The sequence below is a fragment of the Rattus norvegicus genome, chromosome 7 (assembly GCF_021556685.1).
Source record: "Rattus norvegicus strain SHRSP/BbbUtx chromosome 7, alternate assembly SHRSP_T2T, whole genome shotgun sequence".
Taxonomy (NCBI): domain Eukaryota; kingdom Metazoa; phylum Chordata; class Mammalia; order Rodentia; family Muridae; genus Rattus; species Rattus norvegicus.
The window spans coordinates 8,818,860-8,836,703 of NC_141540.1; the positions used below are offsets into that span (position 1 = coordinate 8,818,860).

At 36.2% G+C, this 17,844-nt stretch overlaps 1 protein-coding gene and 1 pseudogene across 1 annotated transcript; one reads left to right on the plus strand and one right to left on the minus strand.

Annotated features, from left to right (window-relative positions):
* Nucleotides 1–447: 447 nt before the first annotated feature.
* Nucleotides 448–571, minus strand: LOC120093983 (small nucleolar RNA SNORA17; annotated as a pseudogene).
* Nucleotides 572–3,706: 3,135 nt separating this feature from the next.
* Olr952 (olfactory receptor 952) lies at nucleotides 3,707–4,645 on the plus strand. The gene has a single exon (NM_001000074.1). The coding sequence runs from the start codon at nucleotides 3,707–3,709 to the stop codon at nucleotides 4,643–4,645; it is 939 nt and encodes a 312-aa protein (NP_001000074.1).
* Nucleotides 4,646–17,844: the final 13,199 nt, after the last annotated feature.

Genomic DNA, 17,844 nt, shown 5'->3' on the forward strand with positions numbered 1-17,844 from the left:
CTCATGGTCTCCTGGAGTCTCTTGAGTGTCTGGAGTCATATCAGGAGTGGACTCAGGAGTGCTATGCACTACTCATGCATTATGGCACCTTGCAGGGTCCATCTTGGGATGATCTGAACCCCACCACCCAGGGCTCCAGTAGTGGGTAACTTGTGGTCGGTCTCAAGCTAGTTTCCTGTCCAGGCCCCATGGCACCAGTCTGATGGTCATCTCAGGCTTTCTCATCACTTGGCCTCCCCATGTGACCACATGGAACAGTCCTTGGTCTTGGACTTACTGCCACCGGGACTCACAGTCTCAAGTTCGGTTTGTCTAGCCTCTAGCTTGCTCTTGGTCATGGGAATTGTCTGGGCGTACCTGGCACCAAACTGGTCATCATCTCAGAATAACTCCTTGTCCAAGCCTCCTGGTGCTGAATTGATACTCTCAGGTTGCTCTTCTTCAGGGATTGTTAGGCTATTAATCATTCAGATATTCATAGATCAGAACACTGAGTGTAGAAATAGCCTTTCTCCTCTCTGTCACTTACATGTGACACAGCAACCACACCTGGAACACTTCTAGAAACAGGCAAAAAATACCAAATTTTAAAAATGTATAATATGCTAAACTCATATTCTCTGTTGTCTTGACAGATGTGATCTGCCATATCTACACTAAGATTCTCTCTCTCTCTCTCTCTCTCTATATATATATATATATATATATATATATATATATATATATATATATATATGCACACACACACATATGGAGAGTGAGATGGAGATGACAGAAATAGAGATTAAATATATTTAGGAACTGTAAAACCATTCTATATGTCCCTCTATGCTACTATAACTATTTTGTATTCACTTTTATAAATATGTGTTAGTTTAACATTTTATTTTTTAATTTAAATATTCTATTTGATGCTTTGTGATTTTAAATTAAAACACCAGTAATAGTGTTCCTTCCTACTTCTCTCCCAACCAACCCCAACCTGTACCCTTTCTTCCCAACTAGTTCTCTTCATTTTATGTTATATGTATTCTTCTATGTCCTTAAAGCCTCTTTTCTGACATCAAGTTTTATGGCCTAGACTCATAATCACAGCCTCATATGAATATATGTGCCATAGACATCTGCACCCATATAACAATTAAAATAGAGTATGCCTAAAAATTCAATTCTTTTTTTTTTATTTTCTGAGCCTAAGATACTTTATCCAGTATAATAATTTTCAGATCAAGTTATCTTCCTACAAACTTTACTATTTAATTTTTTTGTTTATGGTTAAATAAAATTTCATTTTGTGAGTGTTCCACACATTAATCTGTTATTGAACAACTAAGCTGGTCCCATTTTCTTGGTATTGTGAATTGAGCAAATGCAACACGAATGCTTCAAGTCCTTTGGGTTAATACCTATGAATGGGTCTTGTGCTAGTTTTAATTTTAGCTGTTTAGAAAGGTCCTTATTGATTCTGGTAATAAATGTAACATGTTGTACTCTCACCAGGAGCAAATAAAGTTTTCCGATATGTGAAGATATTAAAATGCTTTCATTTGTTTACTTTTTTCTGTGCACTTGAGATGTAAAGATGAATAAAATTAAAATACTACTCTTATAAAAGCATCCTTTGCAGTATAGTTCACTCAGTTTCAACTAATCCCCCAGATAATAAAGAATAAATTATGTCCCAAGTGTAGAACCCATGTGTTTATTAGGAAAGTTAAGTTTGGCTGAAGGGAGAGTGAGTTTATTGCATGAGATAATTGACTTACAATATTTTTATCTTCCTATACTGCTGTGATTTCTAAACAGGAATGTCATGACTGCATCACACCTCCTGAATTAAACTCTGCTTGCTTCCTTCCTTTCTTCAAACTAGTCTCTCTGGGATTTATAGTGAAAAGAAGGTAAAGTTGTCTTATTCTTATGTAATATTCATTCTTTACCTTCTACAGAGAACTTTAAAATGTCTCACCATACACTTTTCCCTAGAAATTAAAGAATTATTGTGATTCAACTCAGAAAATTTTATAATGCAGTTCCTCGTCATAATTTTGATCATATAGAAGGATTAAGAATATTATATAGAGAGGCAGGCATATCTCTATGAATTCCAGGCCAGTCTGCTCTACATAGTGACTTCCAGGTCAATCAAAGGTATATAGTAAAACTCTCCCACTACACATATATATGTACATGAATGCCAAAAAACTGAATGCCAAAAATTATTCTGAAGAATATATTAAAATACATTTCACATTTTGGGAAATTTTAAGATTACATTTTAAATGGTAATTATACACTTCTAATGTATAGCTAAACAATGTAAGAAAGGAAAGTTCTGCGTTTTAAATAAGCTCATTCTGTCTGTTATTAAAATTCTATTAATTAAAAAGAACTGGAGAACTTTAATTACTATTTTAACATTTATTCTTAGTAGAAAAACATTTAATATAGTTCAACAATTTCTCAAATAATAATAAGTTGGCTTTTGACTTGCATGCTTAATGATAAATTATTGACAAAGATGTATACTGCAAAAAGTACATCACTTATTATCAAAAACATTACATGGAAAAGTGGAATTGACTAATAATTTTTATTAATTACCTCTTGCCAAGATGGGCATATCCTGTTAGAGACAGAGAAAAAAATCACAAAATAATGGAAAACTTATGCAACAGACATTATGTTGTTTACTGGGTATTAGTATTAAACAGGTCAGCTAGAGGCCATGTCACTTATACCATGCATGTTCAATAAAGTAAATCTAACAATTGTTAAATTTAATCTGGAGAGTCTTCAAGAAGGAAAGCAATGCTATATTTCCACACAAAGAACAAAGCTTCCCTATGAAATCCTTTTAGTTCTCATAAAAGTAAGGGTAAAAATACTAAGCAAATATTTAAAAGATCATTTTTAATTAAACTATTTCATATGATAATCATATAAATGTCTTGTTTATTATATTTCTGTCTTCTAGATATTTGACAAATGTTACTCTTATCATAACCAATTTAATGGCAATCCTACATCTCTCTGGTTGCAAGCACACAGGTACTTGTGGTTATACATGAAAATGATTTTTGTAAGAATTAAAATTTTACAATATTATGCATTATATATTTGTTCATTGAATTCTATCTATAAATCATATAAGTTTCAAATGGCATCAGAATTGACTTTAAATATTATATATTTCAGTTGTAAAAGCAGATATTGTCAGAAACTAGAAATTAATACATGTGCTTTCCAGGAAGCTATTTCATGACAGTGTTCAAATTATTGGAAAAGTTAATAATTACCATGGAGCAATCTGTCTTTCCTGGTTTTATTACTCTTATAGAAATTTCGTATGTAAGCAAATGTTTCATATGAAAACATTAAGAAGTGAATTTTAAGCAATGATACATAAGTATATTTCACTTTTCAATATAGTATATGGTCTCTATTTCAGTAGTAATGAAGAAGTATTGGCTTTGACCTGCATGCTTTGATGATAAGTGAATGACACCTATATGTATTTATAAAGGAAGACAATACTAATTATCAACATGTTAGTTGAAATATTGCAAATGCACATGTAGTAATTTTTAAAAGAAATCGTTTTGGAGATGGTAATGTCAATATATAGATATTTAAATTTCACCCCATTAAATAAACTGTTTGATCACTTCTTCATCATTATATTTTATTAGAAGAGAAAATAAGTATGAAAAACTACACTATAATTACAGAGTTTGTGCTCTTGGGAATATCAGGCAATAGAGAGCTTCAGGTAGTAATCTTCGTCTTTTTATTAATAACTTACATAGTAAGCATCATTGGAAACCTAACCATCATAATGCTCACATTGCTGGACTCTCACTTAAAGACTCCTATGTATTATTTCCTTCGTAATTTCTCCTTTTTAGAAATTATGTTCACCAGTGTTTCCATTCCCAGATTTTTAGCATCAATAATTACTCAAGTCAAGACCATTTCATATAATAACTGTTTGGCTCAGTTATTTTTCTTCATCTTCATGGGGGTGACAGAATTTTTTCTTCTAACCACTATGTCTTATGATCGCTATATTGCCATCTGCAAGCCACTTCACTACACCCTCATCATGAATCAGAAAGCCTGCACCCTTTTTGTCCTCACCTCATGGCTAGCAGGATTCCTGACCATCTTCCCACCACTTATGCTGGTCCTAAAGTTGGATTTCTGTGCTTCCAATGTCATCGACCATTTCTGCTGTGACTATTTTCCCCTTTTACAGCTGTCTTGCTCAGACACCTGGCTCCTAGAAGTGACTGGTTTCTATGTTGCTCTGGTTACTCTACTGTCCACGTTGGCATTGGTGATTTTATCTTACATGTGCATTTTCAGGACTATTTTAAGAATTCCATCAGCCAGTCAGAGAAAAAAGGCTTTCTCCACCTGTTCCTCTCACATGATTGTCATCTCCATGTCTTATGGAAGCTGTATATTTATCTATGTGAAGCCATCAGCAAATGAAAGAGCATCACTCACCAAAACAGTGGCTATTCTCAGCACTTCAGTTGCTCCCATGTTGAACCCTTTTATTTATACCTTGAGGAACCACCAAGTAAAACAAGCTTTTAAAGACTTGGTTCATAAGGTAGGGTTTTACAGAAACAAATGAAAAAAAATGTGTTTATATGAAGAGATGTCATTTTACATATTCAATAAAACTTAATCAAAATTTAAACCCTTTATATTTTTTACTGATCTTACAGAGCCTCAATACTCTCAATGCTCTCTCACCAAGTTACTCTTGTGCTTCCTCTTTGTAGCCCAGGCTTGGCTGAATCGCTATTTCTTAAACCTCATTTTCCAAAATAGCTTGGATCACAGACATGATCACACCCTTCAATCTGGTTAAAAAAACTATGGCAAATTGTTAGCCCTGTACATATGTATGTATGTATGTATATATGTATATATGTGACATACTATATATATATATATATATATGTATATATGTGACATTCTAAGGTTTTATTTAGGAATACAAATGCACACACACACACACACACACACACACACACACACACACACTGAAAAAAAGAGGCCATGAATTTGAAAGAGAATAGAGATTATATGGGGGGTTTTTAGACAGAAAATAAAAGAGATTATGTTATAATCCCAAATTTAAAAAAAACTAAAAATTTAAAATATGAATGTAATTATGAATGGAAAACTAGTTACTGTAGAACTTAAATTACTTGGCTGATTATTCTTAATAAAATACTTTATATTCTGTTTTTATAGAGATATTACTGCTGTAACAAACACAAACTTTCTTTTCTGTGTCACAAATGAGACAGTTTGTACATGGACTATATTAAAGATCTGCAATAAACATTATTTTTCAGGCCATGTACATTATCCAAATAATTCCTCACTTCTTGAAATTACAAATTCTATCCACTAACAAGCAACTTGAGCTTCATTGTATTTTTATTTCCTAGATTTGGTGAAATCCTAGATCTTGTTTCTATATCTTCCATGTTTATGTGTGTATGTGTGTTTTATTATTGTTATTGTCCTGCACGTACAACGGTATATACATTAAGGTCAGAGTACAATTTTTTGGAGTCAGTTCTTACCTTCCATAACTGAGGCAGGGTCTCTCTTGTTTCTACTTCTGTGCTTCCTACTCTTATCTTTGCCTTTAATATTGTGGTAGGCATGCTGCAAACATTGCTGGGTAGCACCAGATCCATCTTTTGATGTGCATCACAGGGGTCCATATTAGATTGCCAGTGTTGCATCATTAATGCTTTTACACTCTGGGGTAGCTATCTGACCGAGTAATCTTCATTTTAGTGTTTTATTAGTTTTGCTATTTTATAATCTCACACATGTATACAGAATAATCTTAATACACACAATGCTTCTCTCTTTTATAACTGTCCTATCCTTATCAACACACATCATCCCTACCAGTCTGTTTTCAAGATTTATGATGTTTAGTTTTGACTGGTGACCCATTTAGTTTAAACATGATCATATATGTGACTGTTATATTAGAACTATCACTAATCAGATCAATATTTAGGTACCCACCATTACCATTATTTTACCTGCAAAACAGTTTTAAATGTGCTATTTTTTTTTAAATTATGCGTTATGCTACACTGATGAAGTGCATATGACAAGATTTCATAGTGGACAGGAGCACTGGTTACTTTTGCAGAGGACCTAAGCTCAATTCCCAACACCCATGGGAGCCAATACCTTTTTCTGACTTCCATGAACACATGGTACACATATATACATGTAGGTAGAACATTCATGTTCATAAAATATATCTTAAGAGATATTTTAAAACTAAATAAAATATGCCAAATAATACAAAATGTTCTAGAAACACTTATAAAATATCATTTTGAAAGATGTATGACCTATCTTGTGTCACATTTAATGTTTATAACTACATGAAAATCACCATTACTATCTCCTCTTTATAAGTAACCAATGCTCAGGAAACTTGAGTAATTGATTGCAGTCACTGACCAATTGTAGATAATATGATAACTTGATTTGCAGAGCAAGCAAGAGAGAGAAAGTTAGCATGGAGCTGGGTGGGTAAGAATATGGAGAGGATTTGAGAAGAGATTGGAAATTGAAAACCATGATTAGACTATATTGCATAAAAATGTTGAAATTAAAACATCAAAAAATAAAACAAAATAAAAAGCAATCAAAAACTTTGAGAAATAAGCTTTCCCAGGGAAGAACATACCAACTGTTATTCAACACTAAATAATATTTATGAAAACATACATAAAAGTAATTATACAGACTTCATATACTTTATTTTTATACATACATATCTATGATGATAATTAATGAAAAAAAGAGGCCATATGTTTGAAAGAGGATTAAGTGGAGCTATATGTTTGAGTTTGGAAGGAAGAAAGAAAAGGAGACAAATCATGTAATTATATTATGATCTCCAAAACTAAAAGAAATTATTTTTAAAATTAAATAAAAGCAAGCACACTAAGTAACTATGTTTTATTGTTTTGTACAGCATTGGCTAAAATCTTGCACAATAATACTGAACTTTAATAACAATCTAACATTAATGTATTTATTGGTTTTCTCAAGGAAGATGAACCTAATGTACTTGACACATAAATTATAACATTAATTCATTTTCATTGAGCAATTTAGTAAATAGATAAAAGGAACACAAAGCATAAGTCTTTTTAATGTAGTCAAAAATTTAAAAGTAGGGAGATTTGAAACTACATGTAAAAAAAAAAGATAAATTTCTTCTGAGTGATCTTACTGTGTTTCACTGGATAGTGTCCCCAAACATCTTTTCCCAGTATTGATACTAATACAATTATGGTTGATATTCCCTAGTGTTTTATGTACATTCCTCTGCTGATAATTTTGATTCACTGAATTGGTCCCTTGAGTCAATTGCAGAGTGAATGGATAAAACTTTAAGTACTCCTTGCAACACAAAATATTAACAAATCATGATTATTTTAAAACATTTCTTGGAATGGTTCGTGTCCATCTGCATTCTTTCTTATGTATTAGCAATCAAAGGAGTAAATTCATTTTGAGTAAAATGAGAAAACATAGATAAAAACACTTACAAGGAATCCCAAACTCATTTCCTGGGAGAGGAAGTTTTTAGAGAAAGAGCAATGGACGATGCATCCACTCCTCTATTAGTTCTGAGAAGCTGTGTGTAATCACAGGTAAGTTGATCATAAAGAGGGAAGTAGAAGTCATTAAAAGTTAAGCATCAATTGAGAGCTCAATTTTGTCAAATTTAAGATTTACTGTAATTATTTTTTGAAATGTGGCATGACTGGTTAGGCTAATTTACACGTATTCTGTTGGTTAAAAGCAAAGATTCATTATCTCCACAGATCTCATTCTGTTTTTGACACATATTTAGTGCTCTTTTGAAGAAATAAGCATAATTGTAGGTAATCTGTTGATATCTGACATTTGACATTTGTATAAATTAATGAAAAATACCAAATCTGATTCTTCATTTGAGAAGCAGAATAAAAGATTTACAAATGTGTTAGAATGATTAAATGAAATAATTTTAGTAAAAATAAATCTAATCATTCAGTGAGTTTAGAGAAGTCTGCTAAATACAAATGTAAAAAAAAAGTCTCAAAAGAATCCCTGCGACATGATACAGATCATTCAGTGAGTGTGTACTTTTTTTTTTTTATTATTAACTTGAGTATTTCTTATATACATTTCGAGTGTTATTCCCTTTCCCGGTTTCCGGGCAAACATCCCCCTCCCCCTCCCCTTCCTTATGGGTGTTCCCCTCCCAACCCTCCCCCAATTGCCGCCCTCCCCCCATAGACTAGTTCACTGGGGGTTCAGTCTTAGCAGGACCCAGGGCTTCCCCTTCCACTGGTGCTCTTACTAGGATATTCATTGCTACCTATGGGGTCAGAGTCCAGGGTCAGTCCATGTATAGTCTTTAGGTAGTGGCTAGGTCCCTGGAAGCTCTGGTTGCTTGGCATTGTTGTACTTTTGGGGTCTCGAGCCCCTTCAAGCTCTTCCAGTTCATTCTCTGATTCCTTCAATAGAGGACCTATTCTCAGTTCAGTGGTTTGCTGCTGGCATTCGCCTCTGTATTTGCTGTATTCTGGCTGTGTCACTCAGGAGCAATCTACATCCGACTCCTGTCGGTCTGCACTTCTTTGCTTGATACATCTTGTCTAATTGGGTGGCTGTATATGTATGGGCCACATGTGGGGCAGGCTCTGAATGGGTGTTCCTTAAGTCTCTGTTTTAATCTTTGCCTCTCCCTTCCCTGCCAAGGGTATTCTTTTTCCTCATTTAAAGAAGGAGTGAAGCATTCACATTTTGATCATCCGTCTTGAGTTTCGTTTGTTCTAGGGATCTAGGGTAATTCAAGCATTTGGGCTAATAGCCATTTATCAATGAGTGCATACCATGTATGTCTTTCTGTGATTGGGTTAGCTCACTCAGGATGATATTTTCCAGTTCCAACCATTTGCCTATGAATTTCATAAACTCGTTGTTTTTGATAGCTGAGTAATATTCCATTGTGTAGATGTACCACATTTTCTGTATCCATTCCTCTGTTGAAGGGCATCTGGGTTCTTTCCATTTTCTGGCTATTATAAATAAGGCTGCGATGAACATAGTGGAGCACGTGTCTCTTTTATATGTTGAGGCATCTTTTGGGTATATGCCCAAGAGAGGTATAGCGGGATCCTCAGGCAGTTCAATGTCCAATTTTCTGAGGAACCTCCAGACTGATTTCCAAAATGGTTTTACCAGTCTGCAATCCCACCAACAATGAAGGAGTGTTCCTCTTTCTCCACATCCTCGCCAGCATCTGCTGTCACCTGAGTTTTTGATCTTAGCCAATCGCACTGGTGTGAGGTGAAATCTCAGGGTTGTTTTGATTTGCATTTCCCTTATGACTAAAGATGTTGAACATTTCTTTAGGTGTTTCTCAGCCATTTAGCATTCCTCAGCTGTGAATTCTTTGTTTAGCTCTGAACCCCATTTTTTAATAGGGTTATTTGTTTCCCTGCGGTCTAACTTCTTGAGTTCTTTGTATATTTTGGATATAAGGCCTCTATCTGTTGTAGGATTGGTAAAGATCTTTTCCCAAACTGTTGGTTGCCGTTTTGTCCTAACCACAGTGTCCTTTGCCTTACAGAAGCTTTGCAGTTTTATGAGATCCCATTTGTCGATTCTTGATCTTAGTTCATAAGCCATTGGTGTTTTGTTCAGGAAATTTTTTCCAGTGCCCATGTGTTCCAGATGTTTCCCTAGTTTTTCTTCTATTAATTTGAGTGTGTCTGGTTTGATGTGGAGGTCCTTGATCCACTTGGACTTAAGCTTTGTACAGGGTGATAAGGATGGATCGATCTGCATTCTTCTACATGTTGCCCTCCAGTTGAACCAGCACCATTTGCTGAAAATGCTATCTTTTTTCCATTGGATGGTTTTGGCTCCTTTGTCAAAAATCAAGTGACCATAGGTGTGTGGGTTCATTTCTGGGTCTTCAATTCTATTCCATTGGTCTATCTGTCTGTCTCTGTACCAATACCATGCAGTTTTTATCACTATTGCTCTGTAATACTGCTTGAGTTCAGGGATAGTGATTCCCCCTGAAGTCCTTTTATTGTTGAGGATAGCTTTAGCTATCCTGGGTTTTTTGTTATTCCAGATGAATTTGCAAATTGTTCTGTCTAACTCTTTGAAGAATTGGATTGGTATTTTGATGGGGATTGCATTGAATCTGTAGATTGCTTTTGGTAAAATGGCCATTTTTACTATATTAATCCTGCCAATCCATGAGCATGGGAGATCTTTCCATCTTCTGAGGTCTTCTTCAATTTCTTTCCTCAGTGTCTTGAAGTTCTTATTGTACAGATCTTTTACTTGCTTGGTTAAAGTCACACCGAGGTACTTTATATTATTTGGGTCTATTATGAAGGGTGTCGTTTCCCTAATTTCTTTCTCGGCTTGTTTCTCTTTTGTATAGAGGAAGGCAACTGATTTATTTGAGTTAATTTTATACCCAGCCACTTTGCTGAAGTTGTTTATCAGCTTTAGTAGTTTTCTGGTGGAACTTTTGGGATCACTTAAATATACTATCATGTCATCTGCAAATAGTGATATTTTGACCTCTTCTTTTCCGATATGTATCCCCTTGATCTCCTTTTGTTGTCTGATTGCTCTGGCTAGAACTTCAAGAACTATATTGAATAAGTAGGGAGAGAGTGGGCAGCCTTGTCTCGTCCCTGATTTTAGTGGGATTCCTTCAAATTTCTCTCCATTTAGTTTAATGTTAGCAACTGGTTTGCTGTATATGGCTTTTACTATGTTTAGGTATGGGCCTTGAATTCCTATTCTTTCCAGGACTTTTATCATGAAAGGGTGTTGAATTTTGTCAAATGCTTTCTCAGCATCTAATGAAATGATCATGTGGTTCTGTTCTTTCAGTTTGTTTATATAATGGATCACATTGATGGTTTTCCTTATATTAAACCATCCCTGCATGCCTGGGATGAAGTCTACTTGATCATGGTGGATGATTGTTTTGATGTGCTCTTGGATTCGGTTTGCCAGAATTTTATTGAGTATTTTTGCGTCGATATTCATAAGGGAAATTGGTCTGAAGTTCTCTTTCTTTCTTGTGTCTTTGTGTGGTTTAGGTATAAGAGTAATTGTGGCTTCATAGAAGTTATTCGGTAGTGCTCCTTCTCTTTCAATTTTGTGGAATAGTTTGGATAATATTGGTATGAGGTCTTCTATGAAGGTTTGATAGAATTCTGCCCTAAACCCGTCTGGACCTGGGCTCTTTTTGGTTGGGAGACCTTTAATGACTGCTTCTATTTCCTTAGGAGTTATGGGGTAGTTTAACTGGTTTATCTGTTCCTGATTTAACTTCGATACCTGGTATCTGTCTAGGAAATTGTCCATTTCCTGAAGATTTTCAAATTTTGTTGAATATAGGTTTTTGTAGTAAGATCTGATGATTTTTTGAATTTCCTCTGAATCTGTACTTATGTCTCCCTTTTCGTTTCTGATTTTGTTAATTTGGATGCACTCTCTGTGTCCTCTCGTTAGTCTGGCTAAGGGTTTATCTATCTTGTTGATTTTCTCAAAGAACCAACTTTTGGTTCTGTTGATTCTTTCTATGGTCCTTTTTGTTTCTACTTGGTTGATTTCAGCTCTGAGTTTGATTATTTCCTGCCTTCTACTCCTCCTGAGTGTATTTGCTGCTTTTTGTTCTAGAGCTTTGAGGTGTGCTGTCAAGCTGCTGACATATGCTCTTTCCTGTTTCTTTCTGCAGGCACTCAGCGTTATGAGTTTTCCTCTTAGCACAGCTTTCATTGTGTCCCATAAGTTTGGGTATGTTGTACCTTCATTTTCATTAAATTCTAAAAAGTTTTTAATTTCTTTCTTTATTTCTTCCTTGACCAGGTTATCATTGAGTAGAGCATTGTTCAATTTCCACGTATATGTGGGCATTCTTCCCTTATTGTTATTGAAGACCAGTTTTAGGCCGTGGTGGTCCGATAGCACGCATGGGATTATTTCTATCTTCTGTACCTGTTGAGGCCCGTTTTTTGACCAATTATATGTTCAATTTTGGAGAAAGTACCATGAGGAGCTGAGAAGAAGTTATATCCTTTTGCTTTAGGATAGAATGTTCTATAAATATCCGTTAAGTCCATTTGGATCATGACTTCTCTTAGTCTGTCGACATCACTGTTTAATTTCTGTTGCCATGATCTGTCCATTGATGAGAGTGGGGTGTTGAAATCTCCCACTATTATTGTGTGAGGTGCAATGTGTGTTTTGAGCTTTAGTATGGTTTCTTTTATGTATGTAGCTGCCCTTGTATTTGGGGCATAGATATTTAGGATTGAGAGTTCATCTTGGTGGATTTTTCCTGTGATGAATATGAAGTGTCCTTCCTAATCTTTTTTGATGACTTTTAGTTGGAAATTGATTTTATTTGATATTAGAATGGCTACTCCAGCTTGCTTCTTCTGACCATTTGCTTGGAAAGTTGTTTTCCAGCCTTTCACTCTGAGGTAGTGTCTGTCTTTGTCTCTGAGGTGTGTTTCCTGTAGGCAGCAGAATGCAGGGTCCTCGTTGCGTATCCAGTTTGTTAATCTATTCCTTTTTTTGGGGAGTTGAGGCCATTGATATGAGAGATATTAAGGAATAGTGATTATTGCTTCCCATTATATTCATATTTGGATGTGAGGTTATGTTTGTGTGCTTTCACTCTCTTTGCTTTGTTGCCAAGACGATTAGTTCCTTGCTTTTTCTAGGGAATAGCTTGCCTTCTTATGTTGGGCTTTACCATTTATTATCCTATGTAGTGCTGGATTTGTAGAAAGATATTGTGTAAATTTGGTTTTCTCATGGAATATCTTGGTTTCTCCATCTATGTTAATTGAGAGTTTTGCAGGATACAGTAACCTGGGCTAGCATTTGTGTTCTCTTAGGGTCTGTATGACATCAGTCCAGGATCTTCTGGCCTTCATAGTTTCTGGCGAGAAGTCTGGTGTGATTCTGATAGGTCTGCCTTTATATTTTACTTGACCTTTTTCCCTTACTGCTTTTAATATTCTTTCTTTATTTTGTGCGTTTGGTGTTTTGACAATTATGTGACGGGAGGTGTTTCTTTTCTGGTCCAATCTATTTGGAGTTCTGTAGGCTTCTTGTATGTCTATGGGTATCTCTTTTTTTAGGTTAGGGAAGTTTTCTTCTATGATATTGTTGAAGATATTTACTGGTCCTTTGAGATGGGAGTCTTCACTCTCTTCTATACCTATTATCCTTAGGTTTGATCTTCTCATTGAGTCCTGGATTTCCTGTATGTTTTGGACCAGTAGCTTTTTCCACTTTACATTATCTTTGACAGTTGAGTCAATGATTTCTATGGAATCTTCTGCTCCTGAGATTCTCTCTTCCATCTCTTGTATTCTGTTGGTGAAGCTTGTATCTACAGCTCCTTGTCTCTTCTTTTGGTTTTCTATACCCAGGTTTGTTTCCATGTGTTCTTTCTTTTTTTTTTTTTTGTGGTTCTTTTTTTCAGAGCTGGGGACCGAACCCAGGGCCTTGTGCTTCCTAGGCAAGCGCTCTACCACTGAGCTAAATTCCAAGCCCCTCATGTGTTCTTTCTTGATTGCTTCTATTTCCATTTTTAATTCCTTCAACTGTTTGATTGTGTTTTCCTGGAATTCTTTCAGGGATTTCTGCGATTCTTTCTGGGATTTTTGAGATTCCTCTCTGTAGGCTTCTACTTGTTTATTAATATTTTCCTGTGTTTCCCTAAGGGAGTTCTTCATGTCTTTCTTGAAGTCCTCCAGCATCATGATCAAAAATGATTTTGAAACTAGATCTTGCTTCTCTGGTGTGTTTGGATATTCCATGTTTGTTTTGGTGGGAGAATTGTTCTCTGATGATGCCATGTAGTCTTGGTTTCTGTTGCGTGGGTTCCTGCGCTTGCCTCTCACCATCAGATTATCTCTAGTGTTACTTTGTTCTGCTATTTCTGACAGTGGCTAGACTGTCCTATAAGCCTGTGTGTCAGGAGTGCTGTAGACCTGTTTTCCTCTCTTTCAGTCAGTTATGGGGACAGAGTGTTCTGCTTTCAGGCGTGTAGTTTTTCCTCTCTACAGGTCTTCAGCTGTTCCTGTGGGCCTGTGTCTTGAGTTCACCAGGCAGCTTTCTTGCAGCAGAAAAGTTGGTCTTACCTGTGGTCCTGAGGCTCAAGTTCGCTCGCGGGGTGCTGCCCACAGGCTCTTTGAGGCGGCAGCAACCAGGAAGCCCTGTGCCGCCCCTTCCGGGAGCTTCAGTGTACCAGGGTTCCAGATGGCCTTTGGTGTTTTCCTCTGGCGTCCGAGATGTATGTACAGAGAGCAGTCTCTTCTGGTTTCCCAGGCTTGTCTGCCTCTCTGAAGGTTTAGCTCTCCCTCGCACGGGATTTGGGTGCAGAGAACTGTTTATCCGGTCTGTTTCCTTCAGGTTCTGGAGGTGTCTCAGGCAGGGGTCCTGCTGCTCCTGGGTCCTCCCCCACAGGAGCCCAGAGACCTTATACAATTTCTTCTTGGGCCAGGGATGTGGGCAGGTGTGGGCAGTGTTGGTGATCTCTTCCGCTCTGCTGCCTCAGGAGTGCCCACCTGACCAGGCGGTTGGGTCTCTCTCCCACGGTGTCTGAGAGTAATCTTAATATCTGCCTCCATCTGTGCTCTCTCTCTCTCTCTCTCTCTCTCTCTTTCTCTCTCTGTCCCTCCCTCCCTCCCCCTCCCCCTCCCCCACTTTGATCTATCTCCATCCTCCCGGAATCTACCAAGCTTACAACCTCCTCTGCTATTCTTTTAAAGATCTTTATGTTTGACTTTTTTTTCTTTTTCTGTAAAGAAGATAAAGCACCTGCAGGAGGGATCCCATGATAATTGGTAACATATTCAGTCTTGGTAAATTGCTTGCGCTATCCAGAAACCTTCACTAGATCAATCCATTTCCAGTACATTTCTTGAGATCTCTTCATTCCTTGAAAACAACTCCATTGGGAAACCAACCCTTTAGCACATGAAACTTTTAGTCATATCAGAACACTAACAATACTTTATGCATATGGAAGTTTTACAAATGTTCTAAGATTCATTATTTTTATTTTTTTCCTTTTTTTTTTCAGAGCTGGGGACCGAACCCAGGGCCTTGCGCTTCCTAGGCAAGCGCTCTACAACTGAACTAAATCCCCAACCCCCATTTTAATTATTTTTAATTATGTGCATGTGTGTGGGTTTCTGTGCATGAGTTCATGCGGCAATTGAAAACAGTAGTTTTGTACATTTGCAACCAGGAATACAACTGACTATGAGCCAGCTGACTTTGGTACTGGGAGCTGAATTCAGGACTTCTGGAAACACTGGATTCTTAGTCAGTTTGGCTCCTGAATATTTATTTATATAAATCATGGTTTTAAATGATATTAAGAAATGTTATAAGTTAAATACATACCATAATTCAAACTTTTTGAAAGTATGCTATGAAGTGTATACATGTATAGATACCCATATATTCATATTTAAATAAATATATGAATACATAAGATATTTGATGATTTTTATGTTCAAATTCTAGAGCAGTTTTGATCAAGAAATCCTTAAAAATATAATTATATATGGTAAATATTTGTCTGCTAATATTCAAAATGTGGCTTTCTGTTGATAGACTCTGTGAAAGCAAATTTGAATCCTGAATATAAGGACCAATTCTTCACTATTTTTTTTTTACAATATGTGTTGTGTGGTATTGTCTACTATTTTATCTATTTATTCACGCATTTTTATATATCAGTTACATTTAGGGAAATGATGCTAATTTATTTGTATTGTGAGCAAGTAGGAATTTAATAATATAAATGTTTATTTAACATTAATACCTAAGATTTAAATGAGTAATGGTCTTTGATGACTCATTAATAATCAAATCACTGAAGCATAACTTATGAAAATGAGCATCAGCTAGCATGTCTTGGCTAACATAAAATTTTATTCATGTGTTGGGACCGTCTCAGCCTGGCAGGCTAGGAAAACTATGAATATCCCCATGAAAAGCAAAAGCAAACCTTGAGTGATGGGCCTTATCGACCTGAGCAGAAACATCTGTCTTGGCTGCAGCTGTGAGCTTTGATGTGCCAGAGCTAACAAGACGCAGCCTTGGCATGTTGGACTTAAAAAGCTGCAGTCTTGTCATCTGGAATTAATGAGCTGCAAAGATATGGAAACTTATCCCACTGCTGTGCTGTTGCTACCTCCACATTACTGTTCTGGGGATGGGTTTTGTGGTCTCTCCATTTATATACTCTAGTGCTAAATATTAAACTTTGAGCCTTGATCAGAACAGTGTCTTAGCTCCGTGTTTCTTTCACCCCCTTCCCTTTTCATTTCCAGCGTTCCTTTCAGGTGAGCCCTGCTCCACCTTAAGTCGTTGGTTGGCTACAATGGGTATTCTTCAATTTGGCATTTAAACCATTCTTTCAAAGGTAACTTGAATTTGTAATATCTATATAATGTTTTAGCAAACATTAATTGATTATCCAATACAATATGGCAATTCCTGAGAAAGTAAAACTGCTTTAAAACTATCTAGGAAAGCAATTTTAATTGGATGATCAAGGATAGAGAGCTATTTTGTTATATTGTTGTTTATTCTCTCCAGGAACTTTGTGTCTGAACATAAAAGTTGAAACAGGGAGAAATAATTACAGGTATAGTGATCAATGATATTAGACCCACAGTAATCAAGCTGTAGAAGTAACATCAGTGCAGGGAAGATCAGTGTAGAAGTAACATCAGTGCAGCCAGGAGGCAAAGACCAGCATTGTGCAGACCTTCTGACTTGTAATGGTCAGGTAATGCAGGGGCTTGCAGATGACAGTGTAACGGTCATAGGACATGGCAGCTAGAAGGTAAAGATCAGTAATTCCCAAAAGAATGGAAATAAAATTACTGAGCTATAAAGTTGTTGAAGGATATGGTTTTATCCCTGAGATAACAGTGCCCAAAAACTTGGGTATGGTGACGGTTGTGAAAGATACTTCTAAAACAGAGAAACTTCTGAGGAGGAAATACATGGAAGTCTGGAGGTGAGAATTCAACAATGTGAGAGTGATCATGGTCAGGTTCCCTGTGATGCTGAGTGTGTAGGTGATGAAGAGAAAGATGAGGATCACAACCTGGAGCTTTGGGTCACCTGACAATCCCAGAAGAGTAAACTCTATAGGTTCTGTATGGTTGCTTATTCTGCAGTTACTTTTTTTTCCTTCTGCCAAATCTAGATACAAAACCAGAAAGAATCAGGTATATTTGAGGGTTCATGAAAATCAAAACAAGGGACTGTCATATTGTTCAAGTAGTATGCTGTTTCCTCCTGTAGGGGAAATTTAAAGCTCTTCAATACTAGTGATTCTTTGATTACATTTCTTTGTTCAGAGAACAACTCCACATTCAGGGCAGTTTGGAAAAGTTTGGAATCAAAAGTGTAATACAATACCTCTCATCTCAATAAGCAAGGAAATTATGAAAAATATTCTCTTGGGGTGTGTAGAGAAAAAAGTAATCTAAGACAGTTCAGTAATGATGTGAACTTAGTACAACTTGTGTGAGAACAGAATGAAGGTTCCCCAAAAAGGAACTATGGATTTAGCATATATTCCTGTGGCCTGTTCTAAGGTATATATTCAATTAATGCTATTAGAAACAGGGTTTTACTTTTCATAGAAAGTGGAATGAGCTTGTAACCGATATACACCCAGGAAATATTAAA